At 40.3% G+C, this 24,526-nt stretch overlaps 1 protein-coding gene across 2 annotated transcripts in view; it reads right to left on the bottom strand.

Annotated features, from left to right (window-relative positions):
- The window catches only part of Klhdc10 (kelch domain containing 10), a 53,406-nt gene that overhangs the window by 15,697 nt on the left and 13,183 nt on the right, over positions 1-24,526 (bottom strand). The window contains exons 2-3 of one of the 2 annotated variants that reach the window (XM_005365773.2): positions 12,553-12,639; positions 970-1,191 (exon numbers count right to left, since the gene is read on the bottom strand). In XM_005365773.2, the coding sequence (XP_005365830.1) occupies positions 970-1,191; positions 12,553-12,639 (309 nt within the window). The remainder of the gene's footprint in view (positions 1-969; positions 1,192-12,552; positions 12,640-24,526) is intronic. The other variant, XM_005365774.3, reaches the window with a different exon arrangement.

Here is a 24,526-nt window from a genome sequence, read left to right as displayed (position 1 = left end):
GTCTACAGAGCTAGTTCCAGGACAGGCTCCAAAGCCACAGAGAAACCCTGTCTCGAAAAAAAAAAAAAAAAAAAAAAAAAAGAATTGGACTTAATTTTAGTGTGACTTCAGGAAAACTAGTTAACCTCCTTAACTTAATTTTCACAACAACCCTATTAGGTCGAAACTGTAAATGTTATTTTCTTCTCTCTTTCCTCTGTCTCCCTCTCTGTGCTGTTTGAATCCATAACTTGGTATACTCTACCACTAAGCAATGAGCCCAACCTCCACTTTTAGAGATGACAAACACAAACAGAAATAGCAAATATTTGTGTTTTAATTTCTCTGTTTATTTGTCTTCAGGAAATAAGGTCTTGCTACTTAACCCAGGCTAGCCTTGAACTCACTGTAATCCTTCTGTCTCATCCTCTCAAGTGTTAGGATTATAGGCATGAACTACCATGCCTGGTAAGAACAGTTTAAATAACTTGCTGATGGTTTCCTAAAAAGAGCTGGGATTCAATCCTGGTCACTCTGGCTTCAGAACATGTACTCTTAGCCATTATTCTCGGGGCCTTTATGAAACCTTGGGTTCTTCATTAGCACAGTGGAAATCACTGTAGAAACTTAACATAGTGATGCTGTAAGGAAGTGAAGTCCTTCACTTAACAGCTATTAACTATCATAGTTACAACTCCATTGTTTCATTTTGACTACATTTTTCCTAACATATATAATACTTTATACTGAACCCTCTGAAACATTGCTAATCTTACTTCATAGGCAAATAAAGTTAAAACTCATCTGGCAATCCAGTACTTACAGTTAGATTCAAACCCAGGAACTCAGGGGTTCAAAGCCACCACACTATATTATCATCACAGTGAAATGCCTATTCGTGACAACACTTACTCATGCTTCAATAGTGTAAATTACTAACAGGGAACAAGTGGTTCACAGAGTTAAAATGTCACAACTGCTGGCACTTACGTGACATAGATGCCAGTTCCCGGGGCATGTAGCCATCTGTGCCCATCTGGTGCCACACGCCTGTTGCAAAATGATACCTCCAAAGCTCCCTGAAGAGAGGGTAGTCTTCATTGTCCGGCCCTCCCGACTCATCATAGTCTGGGTTATACCCTCCAAACACATAGAGATTGGTATTGTCTGCCACACAACGATGTCCACTGCGTGCTGGGGGAGGTCTGTGGCCTATGGAAGAAGAGCATGGTGTTCCAAAAATGGCCCATAGATGAAGAGCATAAACAAAATTAGTAACAACCATTTGAACTTTAAAAGGGAGTCAGGAGGGATTCTTAACACAAAATGTCATTTACTTAGGTTATTTTATACACTCATACAGACTACTTAGGATTTAAGGAGCTAGTCTCCGCTTTTATTTCATGATTTCTAAATTTCAAAGACTAAGAGAGATTTTTCCCCAAGAGAGGTGACACAGCATGGTAAACTCAAGGAAATGGCTGACAATGTGGAATTGGAATTCAAGAAAAGGAAGAGGAGAGGCCTACTACTTCAGAGGCTAAGAGGGCAGAGGACAGATTTTCTTACTATTTAGGGGAGAGCACAGGCAATCTGGATTAAACTGTGACTACTGGAGAAAGCAACCACAAACATGAATGAGTCATGCCTAAATAAACACAAACATGTAAGCATACATTTAAAAAGAAAACTGGTCCTTATGTGATCAGAGCAAAATTAATTCTCTGAATACCATTCCAAAACTTTTCAAAGAAAACCTTGCATTTATCCCAAAAATCCTATATTCTGTTTAAAGTTATTACTAAGAAAAGCTATTTATGAAAAAACATTTAATTCAAAATGGTCAAAAATTTCAAAATGGAACTAAGCCCTGACCTCTGAGACTCCAAGGCTTGGTAAAGATCCTGGGTAGGACCCCAGGACCACAAAAAAAAGTAAAGCTTGGCAAACAGGAAAGAGGCAAGTTCTAGATTTAAAAATTTCTGTTCTTTACGATACCAAAAATGAAAGCTGCCTTGTTCACAACTGGCAATCATTCCACCACTGAGCTACAGCCACAGAATCTTTCTATATTTTCAGTTGCATTAACTAGCCAGGCCTTGCAGCATAAGCCTGTTTTAATTGTGATCTAAGCTACTCAGGGGGCTGAATCAGGAAAACCATAATTTCAATGTCTGCCTGGGCTCAGCACATAAGTTAAGGACCAGCCCAGGCAATTTAGAGATAGCCTGGTCTGCTCAAAATTAAAAAAAAAAAAAGAAGATAGATAGATAGAGAGAGAAAGGGACGGAGGGACAGAGGGAGGAAAGGAAGGAAGGAGAAAGAAAGGAAGGAAGGAAGGAAGGAAGGAAGGAAGGAAGGAAGGAAGGAAGGAAGAAAAGATAAGATTGGTGGTGCAGCTCAAGTGGGTAGAGTACTTGCCTAGCATAGTCAAGGCCCTTAACTTAATCCCCAGCATATAAGAAATAAATGATTAAATTATATACACATATACTGGTTCATTTAAAATTATTTTGATATCACTTAAAGGATGGAAAAAAAGCCCACTACTTTATATTTCTATTATCCTCATGACTTCTTATACCAGTCTACAGAAATCCTTGAATAGTAATAGAACCAAACAAGATAAAATATGATATGGACTAAGACGAAACTATATTTGCTATAACCCTAAAAACATCTCTATTTTCATGTGCTACTGATACTAGTTCATTAGGACACTGCTAGACCCCAATAAATATGCTTTACTAATAAGTATCTATTACCAACCTAATAAGGCCTTTCATGTTTTTTTAAGCAAAAATCCCACCTTCTAGGGTATACTTTAGAACAAGACTTGAAACAATATGTACAGAACTAGAGCAACCAAAAAACAAAGCAACACTGAATCTCTTAGTTACTCTGGCCCATGTCAGTCTGTGTACAAGACACTGTCAACCGGTTTCTTAAGGGTCAAGCATCTCAGAGCCCTCCACTTACTCTCTAAGCTGAGTTAGCCTCGTGGTCAGCAGGCCTAGAGTCCTTCCTTTGACCTTGGCCTAGCCCACCTACCCTTTAAGTGTCCAGCGGAAGAAACGCTTCCAAATCTACTCCATGCAGCCTTTTTTAGGACTCTTCGGTTCAGCAGCCTCCTGCTCAAATGTGAGGGCAGACTGAACAGTTATCAGATGGAAGCAGTGTAACTTCATAAATATAAGTGTAATACCAGGCACCTAGAATCAGCTAGCAAATTTACAAATGAGCTGTGATCTAACGTGAGTGAAGAACTGAGTTTCCTTCTGGCATATTGCAAACACAGGAGAGAGAGTGTGCAAGAGTGAGCAAGGGCTCCCATGACCTCTAGGCTGAATGTAGGCTCTTTCAACCAGTACCTTGTGCAAGCCACTGACCTTCACTGAATCCTCACATCGAGCTGGGGATAGTATCACTGTACCCCACAGATTTGCTGTTTTTAAATGTTCACTGGTTTATGCGTGTATCTTTCCAGGTGGCGGTGAGCTATCTGAGGGAAGAGAAATGTATGTGCACTCACTTTTCTATAACCAAGCCTAAGTAAGGCTCACAGAAAACACTGACCAATGTAGAGAACGAACTAGTTAACTCTTCTCGGCTCATCTCATGTTTGTTTTTCTAATGCAAACAGAGTAAAAGTGCCTCAGAGGCAAGCAGCGCACACTTACCCTGCAGCACCCACAACACCTGCCACTGCAGGGAAAACAACCCCGTCCTAAAGCCTCCCTGAGTTTAACTTTAGGCCAGAGTAAACAGTGGCAAGGACAATCAAAACCATGTGCAGCTCTGTGGACTCTGACTTGGTTTTTCCAAGATACATGGCATAGAGCTCAACAGAAGAGCAGGCGCTTAGCATGTGCATGGCCCTGGTTTCAATTCCCAACAGCGAAGGAAGAAAGGGGAAGAGGGGGAGGGTGTGATCTAGGTGACAGGTGTTGGGCTGTGGAATGATCTTTGCAAGTTATAAATACAGCTAGGAATTAGCAAGATAAACTTCAACAGTTGCTACACTCAATAGATGGGAACTAAGAATCTCTAGAATGCTATTATTTTTTCATTTCCAGAAGCCATTAGATAACTTTTAGGTTTTTACGTTTTAGGCAAATGTGAAAAGAATACAGTAACATTCTAGGACTCTCTCTCAGGGGACACGAAGCACAGAATGTGTTCCAAGTTCACCAAAAATATCATTGTGACAAACATAACTCATTTGGAGTAAACACTGAGGCAAAATGAAAAGATGATTTGACATAAAATGTATCCATTCATCCACTCTAAGTCCAAATATTACTGGACAACAGCTGTGAACTGTTCTCGTGACAGGTGCTGGGCCAGAGACACTGTCTCTGGGGCTTACAGTCCAGCTCTGCCCTGCACAGCACAGTAGTTCCTGGCCACCCCTGAAATGTGGCTGGGCCAAACTGGGATCCCTAAAAAGAATGTAAAAATTACTAGTTCTATTAACATAGATGGTAATGTTAAGATGATATGGATTAAATAAAAATATTAACATCATGCCTTGTTTTTCATGTGGCTGCTATAAAACTTAAGTTCATAGCTCATATTTCTATCAGACAGTGCTGGGTTAATCTAACAGCTAACTTCTATGGATCTCATGATCTATTCAAATGAAATGACCGCGTCAAGAGCATCTGATCAGTGCTTGATAAATGCTAGACATTCTGTCAAAGAGCCTTTGCAGCTGTACTGAGTAACTCACTCCTTCCCACAGATTTAACTCACATACCAGAAACCCGTTTTGTTTTTAATAAATCAAGGAATTTGTCAGGGCAATGCCACAGGAACCAAGCATTAATTTTTATCAGATAGCATACAGCACAGGCTCCTCGACTTGGACAAAATGAGATTGGGTTTTAGTCTAAAGTCTCTGAATCCTCAATCAAGTTTTCAGCTAATCACCTTACCTGGTTCCAGAATTCTCACTAGAAATCATGGGAGCAGGATTTCACAGTGAGCTCAGCAGTAAAGGTGCTCGCCCCCGAGCCTGAAGACTCCTCGGATGGACATGGAGGAGAGAACTCACTCCTGAAAGCTGAACTCTCATCTCACACACACATGCATGCATGTACACACTCACAAAATGTAAGAACTTTTAATACAAAGGCAAATGTAGAAGTAAAAAAATGGAAAATGAACCTACATGCCAAGGTGATCTAACAACCAGGAGAGACACATGCCTGTGAGACCATGGACCTGGATTTCCTGGATCAACCATTTACTCTAACTGAGTCAGCAGGAGCCATGGTGACTAGGGAAGTGTTTGAATTTGTAGCAGAAACCAAGTAGCTATCTGAGATTATACAACTGATGATTAGGTCATTCCCAATGCTCTGATTATAACAAAAAATATTGGAATAAAGTTTCTTCTACGTGTTCATATGAAAATATATGAATATTTCTAGAAATAGAACTTTTGGGTCATAGGAACACATGTTTCAAATGTTTATACAGAAAACTATTGTAGAGCCATGTTGTTCCTCCAATAGCTAAACTGGACCAATTTATACTCCTAAATATGTGTATGAAAGTGTATATTTTGTTCTTTCTTTGAGACAAAGGTCTTAGGTAGCCCAGGATTACTTCAAGTTCTCTACAAACCAAGGATGATTTGAGCTCCTGATCTTCCTACCTCTGCTTCCAGACTGCTGGCACTACAGGTATGGGTCACCATGCCTGATTTTTGCAGTCTTGAGGATGAAACTCAGGACTTGGGAGGCGAGATAGGCAGATCTTTGTGAGTTCAAGGCCAGCCTGGTTTACAGAGTAGTTCCAAGACAGAGTTGTTACAGAGAAACCCTGTCTCAAAAAATTAAATAAAAAGAAGTTGTTCCCTATCAGAAAAGGGTATATTTTAAAAATAAAATTTGTACTGCAATGTTACATACAGAAAGTACAGATATAAGGCCACAGTGTGAGCAATTTCATATTTTTAAAGCAGGGGAAAGTCATACTTTTTCTTCGAATCTGTAAGTGTAAGTACTGCCAACTCCCAGAAGCTTTCTTCCCCTCTTAACCACAACAGCCTTCAACTCACTTCATCACTTCTAGAATTTTTTTTTTTTTTTTGGTTTTTCGAGAGGGTTTCTCTGTAGATTTTGGAGCCTGTCCTGGAACTAGCTCTTGTAGACCAGGCTGGCCTCGAACTCTCAGAGATCCGCCTGCCTCTGCCTGCCGAGTACTGGGATTAAAGGCGTGCGCCACCACCGCCCGGCTAGTAATTTTTTTTTTTTAGATTGTGTGATGTATATGCATGTATAGGCATCATGAGCACACCTGTGCCCATGGAGGCCAGGAGGAACTGCCACGCCGGTGCTGGGAATCAAACCTGGGTCCTCAGCAAGAGCAACAAATGCTTTTAATCTCTAAGCCATCTGTCCAACCCCAATAATTTTTCTCTCAATCATAAAACTAGCAATCTCTTTATAGCCTTATTATATGTTATCTTGCCTAGGTATGCATCCCCAAATACTATTTGAAGTGTCTAACAAAACGATGTAGTACATATTCTTTTGGGTTCTTATGTACCATTGTTCTGAGGCGTCCCTCATGTTATATTGTGAAGATGGTGCACAGTCTGCTCATTTCCATTGTTAAACAGCATTTCTGTGTGCGTATACAGCACAACTTACTTATTCTGTTTAGTTCTATGAATGGACACTTAGATGATTTCAACCTATGGCTCGTAATATTGATATAAACATTTCCATACATGTTTTCAGGTGTATAGGGAGTCATATTGCTGTTGGCTATAAATCCAGAAATGGAATTTCTGCGTCTTACAGGAAATCTTTATTAGACAGGGCTAAACAATGTCAATGGTTAGAACCGTTTCCACAGCCACCAGCAGCATATGAGACGCTCTCAGCCCCACCTGCCTACCAATACTCGGCAGTCACTGCCGTCGTTTGAGTAACTCCTGTCAGTCCACAAACCCATCTCATGCTGTACTCACACTTCTCTCATTGCTTATCAAGCTGAGTGTTTTTCTTCCTTCCTTCCTTCCTTCCTTCCTTCCTTCCTTCCTTCCTTCCTTTCTTTCTTTTTGAAGATAGGGTTTCTCTGTGTAGCTGTCCTGGATGTCCTGGAACTAGCTCTGTAGAACAAGCATGTCTCGAACTTACAGAGATCTCTGCATCTGCCTCCCAAGTGCTAAAATTAAAGGCATGTGTCTCCATGCCCAACCAAGTTGAGTGCTCTTTATGTTAACTGGCCATTTGGAATTTTCTTTTCAGTAAATGCCTATTCCAGACTTTTACACATCCTTCTAGTGAAATGTCCTTTGTTTGGTTGGTTTTTTTGAGACAGGATTTCTCTGTGTACCCCTGGCTGTCCTGGAACTCACTCTGTAGACCAGAATGGCCTCCGACTGAGAGATCTGCCTGCCTCTGCCTCCCAGGTGCTAGAATTAAAGGCGTGTGCCTCCATCACCCAGCTGAGATGTCTTTTTTAAAAATTAACTTATACAAATTCATTGTATAAGTTTGTAGTAAAGATGCTCAGTTTTCACCTATATATTTCAATATTATTAAAACTTCATATTTTAGTAAGATTTCTTTTTGCTTGGGTATATATGTGTGGTGAGTATGCATTTGTGCATGTGTATGTGTGTGTATGAGCATAGGCACGTGTGCATGGAGGCCCAAGGCTGATCTGGGAGTCATCGTGTTGACTGAGGAAAGGTCTCTCAATTTAACTTTGATATAGCTTAGACTAGCTAGTCAGCTTGCTGCTGGGCCCCCATGTCTCAGCCTTCCCAGGACTGGAATTATAGGCAGGCTGCTATGCCCCTGGCACTTACATGGATTGTGACGGATCCAAACTGGTCCTCAGGCATGTACAGCAAGCACTTTATTCATTAAGCCATCTTCTTAGTCCCCTCAATAAGACTTATAGTTTGTTTTATTTTGGTTTTTTTCTTTTCTTTCTTTTTTTTTTCTTTTGGTTTTTGGAGACAGGATTCTCTGTGTAGCTTTGCCTGTCCTGGAACTCACTCTGTAGACCAGGCTGTCCTTGAACTCACATAGATCTGCCTGCCTTTGCCTTCCAAATGCTGGGATTACCATGTGCTGCCACCACCCAGCCTGACTTGTACATTTTAAAACAAAACAAAACAAAAAAAATTGTGAGATCTTTAATGCTACTTCCAACTTGCTTAATGTTATAGAATGTAATACATATGTATACTCACATATTTCCACAAATCCTCTATATTATTAGAAATCTTTGCAATTATACTTAGCTTCATGGACAAGTTTCACTGGGGTTTCCACAACATTACTACGTATGTTCAAATCTTCCTCGTTTGGGATTTTTCACATTACCAGAAATATCTATCTCTAAAACTAATTTTCCCAACATGAGTATATGGCATAAATTTTCGGATCTCTTATTTATTTTGACCTCCCCCCAAACAGAATCTATCTACAAAATAATTTCCCCTGAGAACACTGAATGCAATCATCTTTCACAGTCATGATGCAGGTTAGAAACTCAGGGTCAGTCTTGAGTCTTGCTGAGCAAACAATTCGCTATCACTCTGTGAGGGTACCGCACATGATGAGAGTTTCCTAACGTTCCACAGGGTTTCCTCAAGACCAGGTATAATTGTACACATTTTTAATCTAGCAATCTTTGTGAGTTGATGCCATCAAGTCTCAGTCAAGCCAGGGCCACTTAGTAAGAACCCTGTCTTAAATATAAAAAATAAACACTAGTTTAAAAAAAAAAAAAGACAAACCAGGCATAGTGGCTCATGCCTTTAATTACAGCACCCAGAAGGCAGAGACAGATGATCTATGAATTCAGAGCTAGCCTGGTCTGTAAAGTGAGTTCCAGGCAGCAAGGGATTAGATAGAAGGTAGGTAGGTAGGTAGGTAGGTAGGTAGGTAGGTAGATAGATAGATAGATAGATAGATAGATAGATAGATAGATAGATAGATAGATAGATGATAGACAGATAGATAAATTGTGTCTTGAAAAAAAACACAAAATGTTGAAATGGCCATGAGCCAGTGATGGGGGTGCACATCTTTAATCCTAGTACTCAAGAGGCAGAGGCAGGCAGATCTCTGTGAGTTCAAGGCCAGGCTGGTCTAGACAGTAAATTACAAGTGAGCTAGTACTAATAGTGAGACCTTGCCCCCCCCCAAATTAAAATAAATAAAATTAGTCTCTGATATCTACCATATATCAAGAACGCTTGGATTTGGACTACATTATATTCAGTGTTGGTTTCTCATTCGATATAATTCCATTTTTTAAGGCAGCCTCATGTAGCCCAGGCTATTCTGGAACTTACTACACAGCTGATGTTGACCTGAACTCCAGATCCTCCTGCCTTTACCTTCCACATTCTAAGATGCCAGTGTGTGATACCACACCTAGTTTTCTTTTTCCCCGAGACAGGGTTCCTCTATGTAACAGTCCTAGCTGGCCTGAACTCACAGATATCCGCCTGCCTCTGCCTCCATGCCTCATTTTTAATTAGTTTTGCAGTATTGAGAACTGAATTCATGCAGGCAAGTGCTCTACCATTAGACTCCACCCCCTCACCATCTGCTTGTTTTTAATTACCCTGAAATTCCTCAAAATTCCTAAAAACTAGCAGCTAACATTAACTAAATATTCCTAGACATAATTAAAAACTTTACAAACATTCTCTCTCGTTATTTCTCTCTGTAAAAAGGTACTATTATCACCATTCTAGCTTTACAAATTAAGGAAACTGAGGCAAATAAAGAAATAAATAAGCAATGATTTGCCCAGGGTCACACAATTGGCAAATGGCAGAGCCTGGATTCAGAAACAGATATCTGACTCCAAACTTCCTTTTTCTTTTATTTTCAATGCAATTATGACGTAACATCATCTATCAATTTTTTCATCTTCAATGGTATTGGAGAACTGAAGACGGTAAGTGGATGCTTTCAGTTTACTACAAAACCAAGTCTGATCCTGAAAATTATCCTTCAACAGTGCTCCTATTTGGCCCTTTCCAGCTCCTTACTGCCAGTATGCAAAAAATCTTTGAGAGTACCATGCCTGAGTCTGCATAAACACCATATTCAAGCTACCTGCTGCCTGCGGTTCTACCCTTCCCTTGCAAAATCCCACTCAGATTTAAGCAACTTTTCTTTAAAAAAAAAAAAAATCAAATGACACTATTCTGTCATCCTCTTCTCCATTTGCTGGTAAGAAACCTCTTTGGTGTGCCCCATGCCATACCACCTTATTAGGACATTTCTCACAAATAATTTCATCCCAATTACTCTGCAATTGTCTGTCTACCTGGTTCTCTAAGATCTGCATTATCAGTCTAGAAAGTACAGTAATTGCTACATAGGAAACAATCCAGAAATACCAAATGAAGGGATGAATGATGAACAGAGAGTTACCTAAGAAAGCTGATGGAACACTCAGAGATCATGGAAAAGGACAGAACACTGGATTCCCACCTTTAATGGGTGGAAATCAGAAACTAGGGAAGGGGACAAAATGGACAAAGAGTAAGAAGAAAACATCTAGGATCATCTAGTATTATGACCCAAAGGAAGAGAAAATGCAGGTGGCCAATGGCATCAAACACTCAAACTGGTCAAAGGGGAGAAGACAGACAAGGCCACTGCTTCAAGGAGGCTTGTGGTGATCTTTATACCCCCAATGCTAAGCCTGCCCCTCTTTTCAGAATTAACTATCACCAACTTTCTCAGCCATTTTGAACTTAGGACTTACAAACATCCAGTGGTATAAAACTTACCTGTGCAGTGTTTTTCCCCAGGATTTTTTTTTTAATGGAGGCTATGTAAAAAACAAAAAACCTACCATGCAGAAATAACCAAGGGCTTTTCTGGTCATCTTACATTTTTATAAAATTTTAGACAATTTTTAAAGATGTTTTAAGTGTGCTTGAGTGTCTGCCTGCAAGCGTGTGCAGCACACGAGGACCTGACGCTGGCAGAGCCAGAGGGGAGCAGGGATCCTCTGCATTGGTGCGCATGCTCGGGAGCCACCACGAGGGTGCGGCAACTGACCGCATCTTCTGCGGGCGCACGAGTGCTCTGACCTCTGAGCCATCTCCCCAGCCTCACAAAACTGTTTTTTCATTAAACTCTATATCCTAATTATTTTTCTTTTGGGATGGTGAACGGTGGTTGACTATCACCGAACTTCTTATCTTGATCTATTTAGTACTGGTTTTAGTTTTTTTTCATGCTCTAGGGTTTGGCTGCTAAAAACGTGGTACACACTAGATAGAGAAACGTCTATAGAGGCTGTAAAATTTTCCCTTACGTATTTTTTTCTTGCCGTTTATTATTTGAGAAAGGGTCTCCCTGTGTAATCCTGGCTGGTCTGGAATTTGCTATGTAGACCAAGCTGGCTTGGAACTCACTAATCTGTCTGCCTTAAAGGTGTACTGCAACTACACCCAGCTTAGGTTTTTAACTGAATCTCTTAGATTAAAATGAGATGAAATGAATTGTAAGTAATTTAATAAGGTTTAAATTACAACATCAAGCATGCTTGTCTGATAATTTGCTATAGCTAAAAAAAAAAAAAACAAACCAGTAAACTAGAGTTTTCAATCCTCTTCTGAGCAATTTCTCAGTACCGTCTAGAGCTGATGGGAAAGTCGGAAGTAGAAACAATGACATCTTTCTAACAGAAGAGCTGCCCAGTCAAAAAACCACAGCTTTAAAGTTGATACATTTTGTCAGTTACATACAAAAGGTCTGCATAAAAGGTCAACATTTAAACTTTCTTTTCCCACACCCTTGCCAGTTTTATTTTAATCTTCCCATCTAATAAGTAAAAATATTATTTTAATTATTATGTTTATTTCACAGTAGTGAACTGAGGTTTATATTTACTGGCAGATATTTTTTAATATTTTATGTATTATTTATAAATTGTATGTGTTGTGTGTGTATGCATATACACTGTGCCACCGCACGTGTGTGGAAGTCAGAGCACAGCTAATGGGAGAAATTTCTTCCTTTCTACTATGTGGGGCTCGGCAGCAAGCACTTTAACCCCTGAGCCATTCTGGGCTCCTCAACTAGCATTTCTTTATGTATTGACTATTTATATGCACATTTATTTATTTTTCTAGTAAATACAGATTACTTGTTTCTAGGATCTCTTTATATTCATATTAAAGCCCTGTTACAAATGCTTTCCACAGCTTTTTATTTACAATATTTAATACAAAGGTTTTTTTTTTCATTTAGACTATCACATCATCTTTTATTTCTTCCTTAGAATCACATCCTACACTTGAAGACTATATGGACCAGTGGTATTCGTAAAGTAATCTGCTCTAACAACGAGGGCACATTAAGAGAGTCTAACTTTCCCCAAACTTGTCATTACAAATCCAACAGTGGTCAGTATAAAATATAAGTTTAAAACTGAGGCCTATACTCCTTTATTTCAATGTTGACTGCTAGACAACTTAAAGAAAACACTTTTGAATTTAGAAAATCCATTCAAAATTCCCTTTAACCCACAGGCAGCACAGACCTCTTGCTAGTTATCACCCACCTCTCAAGAACCTGTTAGGGATCCTTATGATGGGACAGGACTGAATGAAGCGTCTCCTAACTGGGTCCCATCGTATTTTCTTCTTACCTGTCACCACAATTATCAGCAGTAAGTCAGACACATACAACACATGGCAAATAATACATAGTTACTGTATTATAAAGACAGAAAAACAGGAAACAAAACAATACTTGAATACAGAAGGAAAGTGACGTAAGTATCATTTAACTCTGGAGTTAAAACGCAACAGTACATAAGCAGCGATGAGAGTCGTCCACTCTTATCCCCACACGATACAATCATGCACACCTCCTTAGAGCTGCTTCAATAGCATGAACACTCAAATAATCACCAATGCCATCTTGTGGCAAAAATTTACCGGGAGTTTTAGAAACCATTAGAAAGAAGTCTTTTAAAGCCAATGAAGCCAAAAGGAGCTCTACCCAAAAGCATCAGGCACAACACAGGCTCCTCTGCTCAAGACTTGGTACCTTTCTTTACTAGTTAGGAAGCAATGGATACTGGCTTTTATTAAGAAAGCCGCTGTTCTCATTAAAATTAAAATTAGATGATAACCAAGTCAAACAAACATTTGCTATCTGGGACCTCCATGCAACACAGGCAGGAGGAGTACATGTGCCTTCCTAGGAAGGAAATTAGCTCCACACTAGCCCCAATTAAAACTTGTCTTCTTGCAAAAATAGAAGAAAAACATAATGTGCTTATAAAACTGTTCACGGGGCAATTTTCTCTCTTCACAAAGTTTTGAGACTCCCCATTAAAATAGCTCCTGTCAAAAACAAAATTACCATTGTTTGTATAACACACAAAGTTTAAGTGTGCTTCCATATACATTATGTCACACAGTTCCCTCAACATCCAGAACTGGCTCAGTACTCGCATCATCAGGCACCTGCTATGCCTGAATCCCTGTGTTAGCACCTAGAGCTGCAAAAGAAGGATATGACTCTGGAAGAACTCATGTCAGGTAAGCAAAGAATTTGTAGAAACAACAGTCACATCACAGTGAAGTAAGTGGAACAAGGGCTAGAAAATCCCTCACAGGTCTGATCACCGTCACCGTGTTAGGAAGGAAGCGGAAGGAAAAGTGACTGATGGAAGGTGAGGAGCCGGCCTAAACATCCCGTCTTTCCACTACATCACACCTACCCTGGCTCCAATCCCCTAGAAAGAAAAATGGGTGTTGTTTTAAGTGATTGGAAATATATTCAGGTGCTCATCAGCAGGTCTAGCTTGATAATTCAAACACTGACATGGAGAAACACAAATTCTCTTTAATGCATGACCTTCACAATACTGTGGAGAAAGATATGGGGAAATTATATTCTTGCAAAGGGGTTTTACTTTTAATACTCTAAAATCTTTTAGGTCTGTGTTAACCAAACATTGGTCTCTAGTTCACTTCTAGGTTAAGGTGAAAATTCCAGCCCAATATAAAATGATAAACATATGAACAAAAAGCTAAAATGGTCTCTTCAGAGCTCTATCCTTTTTTATTGCTAAATAATCTTTATTTCCTAAGAGGATGATGATAGAAATTTTTATTTGGTCTTATTTCTAAAATGTCTCTGCCTAAAAAATAGAAAATTTGCAGGCCTACATTTACTCTAATATATACACACACATATTTTTAAATATACAGACCATGACATCAAAACCCTGGAGAACCACCGCTTTGAATCAACAATGATATACATTGATGATCATGAGTCCAGCACAGGAAGCCATATTGCCAAAGGGTAACAACATATTAAGCAACTTCCCTTACTCTCATGTATGTTCCAATTAGAAAGACAAGACAGACACACAAAACAATTGAATAGCAATACAAGACAGAATATAACAGTGGTTAGCTTAAATTTGACATTTCATGTATCAAAAGCGTTAAAGTGTACATACCCTTTGACCCAGCTATTCCACTTGTAGGACTATTCCTAAAGAAACAATCATAGATGCACGGAAAGATATATGGACAAAGATATTAACTATGGCAATATTAATAACAGTAAAAAAATTAGAAACACTTTCATTGTCCAACAATAGCGATATGGTACATACCACTTAAAAGCTTATATAAGACTATTAACATTAACATTCACATTATATTGTAAACAATCCAGTTACAAAGTGTAGTATAGTATATAATTTTAGTAAATAAAGAATATGTTCATGAAAAATATAAAAAATATATACAAGATTTAATCATGATTATCTTTGGATGGAATTTATGAGTGATTTTGGTTTTTCCCTTTTGTACTCTTTATTTTCCAAGCTTTCTCACTGAGTACACATTACTTTTAGACTGGAAAAAAATATATTACTTTAATTTTTGAAAATATAACTTAAAAAATATTGGAAAGAAACACACCAAACTGTTAACAGTGTAGCTATGACAGAGGTTGGGGTAATTACTCCTTCTACATTAGCCAAAAATTATATGGCATATTATTTATATGAAATAATATAGTCATATGAAAATTTTTTTTAGATTTTTTAAATAGGTCTCACTGTACAGCCTTGGCTGGTCTGAAACTCACTCACATAGATCCGCTGCCTCTTTTTTACTTGTGTTAAAGGTGTGCTCCACCACACCTGCTGCCACGTGAAATATAAAACTACTTTAGAATACTGAAATGACACTAAAAATGAGTGACTCAGAGCTGTAACCAAAGACATTTGGAGGGCTGGTAGTGTAGCTCAGCACAGAGTACACTTGACCAGCATGCACAAGGCCCTGGGCTTGACCGTAGGCCCCACCCCATTTTGTTTTATTAGAACCTCTGTTAAACATCTTTGGCATGTTTCTCTCACAGCAACCAACATATTGTTTCTGTTTCAGGAGAAGCCAATGCTAACTCCATGGAAGTCATTCAGTCGAAGTGGGTGCTGACGACTTCAGGACTCATGTGCTCTTAGTTACCCAAAGAGCAGACGGGGTGGGGGGTGCAAAGTAGCATAACAGTAACAACATAACAGTAACGCGCACATGCACTTTTGTTATTTTAAGAAAATATGCACTTTTTAAATTTCATATAAATTCTTGACCTACACCTCTATTCATTAAAGTTTACACAAACATTAAGCTGTTTATGGTGAAAATTAAACTCCTGATCTCCATTAGTGTTTATTTTAAAAGGAATCTTCACAAAGAAAAAGATAATGTCCTCAATGATTAAATCAATATTTTTATCTGCTAGCTTAAATGTGTTTTATAATATTTACTTCACCATAGACACTGACTAAAAATAAAAGCTTAGAAAGACACAGCTAACTCACTGTCTACCCACATCATAAATAATGTCATCTTTTTATAAATTTACAATAGAAGTTGGATGTGGTGGCGCATGCCTTTAATCCTAGCACTTGGGAGACAGAGGCAGGAGTGAGTTCAAGGCCAACCTGGTCCATAGAGTGAGTTCCAGGATAGCCAGGGCCACATGGAGAAATCCTCTCTTGAAAAACAAAACACAAAAACACTACAATAGAAAGAAAAATTTTTTAAATGCCCTAAGAGATTGAAACTATGAAGAATCAATGAGAGATGAAAAGAAGAAAGAAAAAATTTAGGGAACAAACCAAGAAACCAGTCCCAGAGACCCAAGAAAAGGAGTGGCTGAGTGGTGGCTTTATTGGTTTAAACAAGTGAACTAAGGCCACAGGGGAGACAGCAGAAAGAGCAGACGGTCTGTAAACTGACCACATAGCTGGCTGGTGATGCACAGAAGTTAAATTACAGATCAACGCCTCCCAGCTATGTCTCCCAGACAGAAATGAAGGCAATGAGTAAGAATGTGCTCCCCAGGTAGGAACAACTGAGCAGTTGGATGGAGACAGCAGCTGTGTGGTCCCGGCATCCTAGCAGATGAGGAGGCAGCTGCACTAGAGAACGGTAGACAGCAGGTATACTCGGCCTCATCATTCAGCCTCTCTCATCCCCACCACAATCAATGCACTGACAGTCACAGGAAGGCTAGCAAAGACTCTCAAAGCAGGATGAACCAGCACAAAACCAAGGCCCAAACATGAGAAAAGTCAGAGGATTAAAGTTAAGATACCAAAGAGAAGTTATCTCTACCAAAATTTGAAGTACTGGGTTTTTGTTGTTGTTGTTGCTTAAAGAAATGAACCAATGAATCTTAGGCTTCATATGGAAATGGAAGGAGCTCAGAACACCACAACAACCTGGAAAAGAAACTGGAAGACTGACACATTCTATTCCCAAACTCACTACAACAGTACAGCATTCAAAGCAGGGTACTGGCATAAGGAAGAACACTTATAAATAAAGGATTTCCAGTGGGAACTCAGAGTAGGGAGGTATGGTGGGACATGCCTGTCATCCCAGCACTCAAGGGCAGAACCAGAAGGCTGACCAGGGCTTTGAGGCTAGCCTGGTCTACATGAAAGTTGCAGAGCAGCCAGGACTACATAGTCAGACACTGTCTCAACAAACTAAAAATAATAAGTAAATAAATGTGAGAATTTAAAGATAAACCCAAACATCTATGATCCATTAATTTTTGAGAAGTCACAAGTTAATTGATTAAGCCTTAAGGGTAACAAGAATTATCTTTTAAACACATGTTCCCAGGACAAACGTATATACTTTTGTCAAGAATTATTTGGGGGGGGGGCGGGTGTAGTTTTATATTTTGAGATGGGATTATCACTCTGTGACCAGGTAGACTTTAAGTTGTTTAGGATTCTCCTTTCTCTGCTTCCTGAGGGCTGGGATCATAGGCATGCACCCCAGTTCTACCTTTAAACCTAGAATTCTATACTTGTCTCTTATTCATGTATGAAGGGGGCATTTTTAGAAGTGTAAGGATGCAAACAAAAAATTGCTCCCTTAGAAGTCTGGTAATAGAATTACTCAAAATTATACATATAAACAGAAAATAATAATGGGCATAAGAAAAAAGTAAGCAACAAAGCCTCAAGTGTCAATGAGCATGGACTGGCCGGGAAATAATACACAACCCAAGCCTTACTAACATTTAGAACTACAATCAGCTTGAGCTAGAGTAAGATTGTCTCAAAAATACACAAATAAAAAGTCAGGCATGGTGAAGCATGCCTTATATTCCAGCCCTCAACAGGCAGATCTCTAAGTTTGAGGCTATCCTGGTCCACTTAGTGAACACTAGGCTAGCCAAGGTTACATAGTCACCCCTCATCTCAAATAACAAAACAAACAAAGAAAACACACACACACACACACACACACACACACACACACGACTAGGTATACCTTTTACCAAGTCCTTGATTTTGGTTTCTCTCCAAACTGATGGGGGGTAGGGGTGGGGAGGATTGCTCAATGTTTAAGCACCCTTCATGTTACCTTCAGTTACCAGTACCCACATGATAGAACTTCAACTGAGAAAACGCTTTTATAAGATCCAGCTGTAGGCAAGCCTGTAAGGCATTTTTGTAGTTATTGATGTGGTAATGGTCCATTGTGTGTGTGTGTGTGTGTGTGTGTGTGTGTGTGTAAGAGAGAGAGAGAGAGAGGAGAGAGAGAGAGAGAGAGAGAGAGAGAGAGAGAGAGAGAGAGAGATATGCCGAGAGAAAGAAAGAGAGAGAGATGCCGAGAGAAAGAAAGAGAGAGAGATGCCTCTAATCCCAGCACTCAGGAGGCAGAGGCAAGCAGATCTCAGTGAGTTTGAGGCTAGCCTAGTCTACAGAGTGAATTTCAGGACTGCTGAGGCTACACAGAGAAACCCTATCTCAAAACAAACAAAAAAGCAAGAAAGCAGATTGAGCAAGCTCTGTATCAGCTCCTTCTCCAGGTTCCTTCTCTTTTTGAGCTCCTGCCATGACTGCATTTGATGATGGACTGTGCTATGGAAATGTGAAATAACCCTTTCCTCCCCAAGTTGCTTTTGGTCATAGTGTTTCATCGCATCAACAGAAAATCTAACAAAGACAGCAGATAAACTAACTATACACATAAAAATAAATAAATCTTTAAAAAAATTTTTTTTATAAACTATGTATCTCTGGGCAGTGATGGCCCATGCGTTTAAACTCCAGCACTTGGAAGGCAGAAGCAGGGGAATCTCTGAGTTTAAGGCCCGCCTGGTCTACGGAGTAAGTTCCAGGACAGCCAGGAATAAGTGCAAACTCTGTCTCAAAAAAACAAAACAAAATAGAAACTGTATATCATACATCTATCAGAACAGAGACAATTTAAAAAGTAGTAGCACTGAATACTGGTGAGCATACATAGAAACTAGATCATGTAAACACTCCCAGGTGTAGTCACGCACGCCTTTAATCCCAGCACTTTAGGCAGAGGCAGGCTGATCTCTGTAAGTTCAAGGCCAGCCTGGTCTACAGAGCTGTGGTGAATAGGCTGTGGTAGTATGAACAATGGCCCCCATAGCATGCCTGGTTCCCAGTTGAAGAACTGTTAGGGAGGATTAGGAGGTGTGGGGGGAGATGTGTCACTGGCTTTGAGGTTTCAAAAGCCCACACCAGGCCCATCCAGCTCCAGCATCCTTCTCTCACCCCCTGCTGCCTGTGGAGCAGGATGTAAAGCTCTCAGCTCCAGGGCCATTCCTTCCTGCATGCTGCCATGCTCCCCAGCATGATAATAATGGACTAACCTCTGAAACTGTAAGAGAGCCCTCAGTTAAATGCTATCTTTTACAAGAACTGCCTAGGTCTTGATCATGGTCTTTTCACAGTAACAGAACAGTGACTAAGACACTGGCATTCTCCCTTATTGCCTCCTGCCTACCATGAGTAAACAGCCAACCCCAAATGCTTCCACAATATCCACGTTAGTATGGCCCCAGAAACCCTGGAACCAAGAACTGCAAACAGAAACCTCTCAAGTCCTAAGTTATCTCAACCAAGATAACCTTTCTCCTTTAAGTTGTTTCTCTTGGGTGCTCATCACAGCAATGAAAAATTAACACACACCAAGAAAGCTGCTTCCAGAAAAAGTAGGGCTGTTGCCATAATTGAACCTGACCGTTTGGTTCCAACGCCTTTGTATCTGGTTTGCTGTAAGCTGGCTAAATGGGTGTTCCGGTGGGGGGCAGAAGATGAGGGGTCAAGAGTGGGTAGCGTAGAGACTGTGCCCCAGGAGCTTCAAACCAGTAGAAATGAAGACTCTTGAAATTGGACTAGGGGCCATTTGTGTCTCGCTATGGCAAAGAATTTATCTATATTTTGTCCATGGCTTAAGGACAGTAGACTAAATCTAGTAGAAGAATTTTCAGGGGGGCTGGAGAGATGGCTCAGAGGTTAAGAGCATTGCCTGCTCTTCCAAAGGTCCTGAGTTTAATTCCCAGCAACCACATGGTGGCTCACAACCATCTGTAATGGGGTCTGGTGCCCTCTCTAGCCTGCAGGCTTACACAGACAGACTATTGTATACATAATAAATAAATAAATATTTAAAAAAAAAAAGAATTTTCAGGACAGCCCAGCCTTCAGGCTATGATAGCAAGGGCATTGCTGACTGCTTTTAACTGGGTTTGCAGTGAGCACTGGGGATAAAAGTTCAGCAAAATAGAAAAAAAAAATTCGACAAATAAAAAAATTTGCCGTTTCACCAGAAAAATAATCATGTGTAAGTTGAAACCAATGAAGCTGTGGCTGCTGAAGATACTAGCCCCTCTAAAAGGCAGTTCATCTTGCAAAAGGGCAACAGGGAAAATGCCTTAAGGGCATCTCAGCATTGGCTGGGGCCACATTCGGGACCCACCTGTGACTGGCTCGATAGCATACTTAGAGAAAAGAGCTCTAGAACTCTCTGCCCCACACCAGGGTGCCTAGGCAAGTGTTTCTCTGGGGTCAGCAGCCCAGGACAGTGAAGAGGCCACGGCAGCAATTACATAAGTGGGACTGACTAACTACTCCTCAAAGTACTGGCAGACCTTGGACTTGCAGGATACTGTATATATTTTTTTTAATTTTTAGAAGGACAGCCAAAGATTGATGTTTGGGTGACAGCAAAATTCCTGGCATGTAGTTAGTTCCACAACTTCTGTTTCCCCAAATGCCTTGACAAGACATTCACTCACCACTTTCCTCTTGTTTTTGTTTTTTTAAGATTTTATTATTTCAAATTACGTGTAGGTGTGTGTACCTGTATGTGGATATGTGCATGTCAGTATAGGTGTGCCTGCAGAGGCCAGAGACATTGCAACCCTTGGGGCTGGCATTATAGGTAGATGTGAGTTGTCACCTGATATAGGTGCTGGGTCCTCTGGATGTGCTCCTAACTACTGAGTCATCTCTTCAGCCCCTCACATAAGACTTTGAACTTGGGTTTGGTAGCAATGCTGAAAACAGTAGGACTATGGGGACTCTTGGAGATGTGCTAAATGCATTTTGCATTATGAAATAGACATGAACCTAGGGGTAGGGGGCTAGCAGTTGAAATGACAAGTTTAAAATGTATCTGATGACAAGCTGACATGGGGGGTAGTGCTTGAATTTGTGATGCTTAATCTTTTTTTGTTTGTTTGTTTTTTGGTTTTTCAAGACAGAGTTTCTCTGTAGCTTTGGAGCCTGCCCTGGAACTAGCTCTTGTAGACCAGGCTTGCAGGGAGCGGGACAGAATCGCCATTACAAGATGGCGCTGACATCCTGTCCTGTTGGAAATAAACAACTCCATATATGGCTATGCCTTTGGGAGCTATGTGTCCCGTGCATGCGCAGTGGTTTAGAGTCCTTGGGCCTATCCTGACGCAGTCTAGTGTCAGCTGATGGTGGCAGCCAACCACAGGGCGACCCGTGTGCCTACTCCCTATATAAGCAGCTGCTTTAGTGCTCTGGGGCCCCCTCACTTCCTGCTCCCCCAAGAGGCACTCCAATAAAGCGTGATCTGAGAAGAATCCTCGTGTGGTGGTTGTTCTTCCTCGCTGGTCGAGAAGTTCGCTGCACAGGCTCACAGATATCCCCTGCCTCTGCCTCCTGAGTGCAAAATACTCATATATACAAAATAATAAATCTAAAAAAGCAATGGAGAGAGAGAGCACTAGCCAGTAAGGCACACCTCTGAGGGTTTCTGCGAACACACTCCCAGAGATAACTAAGCAGGTAGGAAGACCTGCCCTGAATGGGGGTGGCAAATGTCTAAAATTTGATACCAATGTATCATTCTAGCCATGGCAAAAGTAGAGAAACAAAAGACAAATTAATAATCACCAGTATTTTGTCAAGGGAAGTATCTATATCTAGAGGATACCATTGGGGAGCACTGTAGTAAACTGCTCTTATCTGGGATGTAATAATCACATAAATCTACACATAGAACACTATCCAGAACTCAACACACACGATGAAACTGATGAAATCTGAGGACAATGGACTGGGGAAGACAATAGTAACACAATATCCTCGTTCTAGGAAAATGGGTGGAGGATATGTGGATCTTTACATATTATTTGTTTATTTGGTTTGGTTTTGAGACAAGGCCTCACTGTGCAGCCCTGGGTCAGACTGGCTATGAACCCACAGAAACCCAGCTGTCTATTTCCCAAGTGCTGGCAGTCACCACCCCACTGCTGCATGTTTCCTTCCTTCCTTCCTTCCTTCCTTCCTTCCTTCCTTCCTTTCTTTCTTTCTTTCTTTCTTTCTTTCTTTCTTTCTTTCTTTCTTTCTTTCTTTCGTTTGAGACAGGGCTTTTCTAACAGCCTTGGATGTCTTGGAACTCACTCTGTTGACCAGGCTGGCCTCAAACTCACAGAGGTCTGCCTCCCTCTTGAGTACTGGCATTAAAGGTGTGTGCCACCAATGCCCAGCTGCATTTTATTTCTTAAAATTTCATGTGAACAAGTATTATCTCTAAGTAAAAATTATAAAAAAACAAACTAAAAAATTATAATGTAGGGCATACTTTTTAAATGATACATCTAAAATGTAAATAGAACCGGGCTAAAGAATCCTGATGCTTTCTGGGTGTCCAAGATGTTGAAGAAGAGTGTGAAATTTCATGTTTCCCTTGATTTCCCCAAAGAGCTGTGATCAACTGTAAAGACAAGAGAGGAATCAAAAAATGTGTACATCGTCTCTGTGAAGGGACTCAAGGGACACTCTGTAATTTGACAAGAGTCATATAGAAATGACGGCTGCTGCTTCACTGAAGATAATGCAGAGGTCATAGTAGACAAAGGGACGGTGAAAGGTTCCACCCTCACAGCTCAGCCACAAAAGTGTGCAGACTTGTGGCCCAGGGCTTCGACCAATGCAGGCAGCACTGCGTGGGTCTCCAGTATATTTGTAAAATACAATAGCCATTAAAGAGTCTTTGATGGGGGGGCTGGAGAGATGGCTCAGTGGTTAAGAGCATTGTCTGCTCTTCCAAAGGTCCTGAGTTCAATTCCCAGCAACCACATGGTGGCTCACAACCATCTGTAATGAAGTCTGGTGCCGTCTTCTGGTGTGCGGGCATACACACAGAATATTGTATCCATAATGAATAAATAAATATTAAAAAAAAAAGAGTCTTTGATGGGCCAGGCAGTGGTGACACATACCTTTAACCCCAGCACTTGGGAGGCAGAGGCGGATCTCTGTGAGTTCACGACCAGCCTGGTCTACATAGTAAGCTCCAACCCAGTTAAGGCTACACAATGAGACAACATGCACATTGTGTGTGTGTATGTGTGTATGAGAGAGAGAGAGAGAGAGAGAGAGAGAGAGAGAGAGAGAGAGAGAGAAAAGAGAAGAGATCTGACCCTTGTCTTAGCTCTTCTTTCATGAAGTACTCCTTAGGGAGGAGCTTCAGTCCCATTTCAAAAACTCTTTGAAAGAAAGTGTAAATAAACAGCAAACTAAAATATAACTTATAATGTCATGTTGTACTATGTTGTAGTTTGCCTGGTCACAGCATTGTACATACATACATACATACATGGAAACAACTGCACACATTACTAGCACTACTAAAAGAACTCATTAAGCCTCTCTACAACTCTATGAGATTGATACTACCATGATTCCCAATTTACGGATGAGGACATTAAGAATAGTGAGACTAAGCAATTTGTACAGAGCACTTAAACTCCAGATAAAAAGTCTAGAATTTAAAATCATGTTTTTGTATGTTTCTTTGTTTGTCGAGACAGGTCTCTGCATGAAGCTATAGTTTACCTGGAATCTGCTATTATACAGCTCAGGCTGGCCTTAAACTCTTTCTGCCTCAGCCTCACAAGATTATAAATTCTGGGATTACAGCCATTATTCATCACCAAACCCAGCTAAACCAATGCATCTGAATCTAAATCTTTCTTAACTACTATACAATCATGCTCTGGATCATAATTCAATTTAGCACTTAAGCAAGTATGTCTAACAAAGGCATTTAATTAATATGTGTTGAATGAAGACTAGGAAGGACACTACTGTTCCAAGACTCAGATAATATCTTCATTATACTGCCACATTGCCAAATCTCATTAAAAAACAAAACCAGAGTAGGTCATTGTGACTAACAGAATATGGTAATGTTAAGCCAGGCAGTAGTGGCACACGCTTTAAACCCAGCACTCAGGAGGCAGAAGCAGGCGGGATCTCTGAGTTTGAGGCCAGACTGGTCTAAAAGAGCTAGTTCCAGGACAGGCTCCAAAGCAACACAGAGAAACCCTGTCTCAAAAAACAAACAAAAAAAAAAATATGAAGTAACCACAGCATACTGAAGAACAGCTTCTAATCTTGAGCTGGTCTTGTCATTTTGGTTTTGTTATTCAAGTATCCCTTTTCTGAAAAAAGTAGGCTCATTAGATGAGGGGTTTTGTCTTTGGGGGAGAGAAAGGGCACAAACAGATGGGACACTGAAATCACTCATCTACGTAAATGACTGATTCTTGCTAGACTAGCTTAGAGAGATTAGCTATGTTATTCTTTTGGTCCCTGCCCTAGCCACGCCCACTCCTTTTAACCTCTGACCGCCTGTGATTGCTCGCTCTCTCCCTGTGTTCTCTCCCGGTGT

The sequence above is a fragment of the Microtus ochrogaster genome, unplaced genomic scaffold (assembly GCF_000317375.1).
Source record: "Microtus ochrogaster isolate Prairie Vole_2 unplaced genomic scaffold, MicOch1.0 UNK4, whole genome shotgun sequence".
Lineage (NCBI taxonomy): Eukaryota > Metazoa > Chordata > Mammalia > Rodentia > Cricetidae > Microtus > Microtus ochrogaster.
Note: the sequence above shows the minus strand (reverse complement) of the source record. Positions and strands in the feature narration are given on the sequence as shown.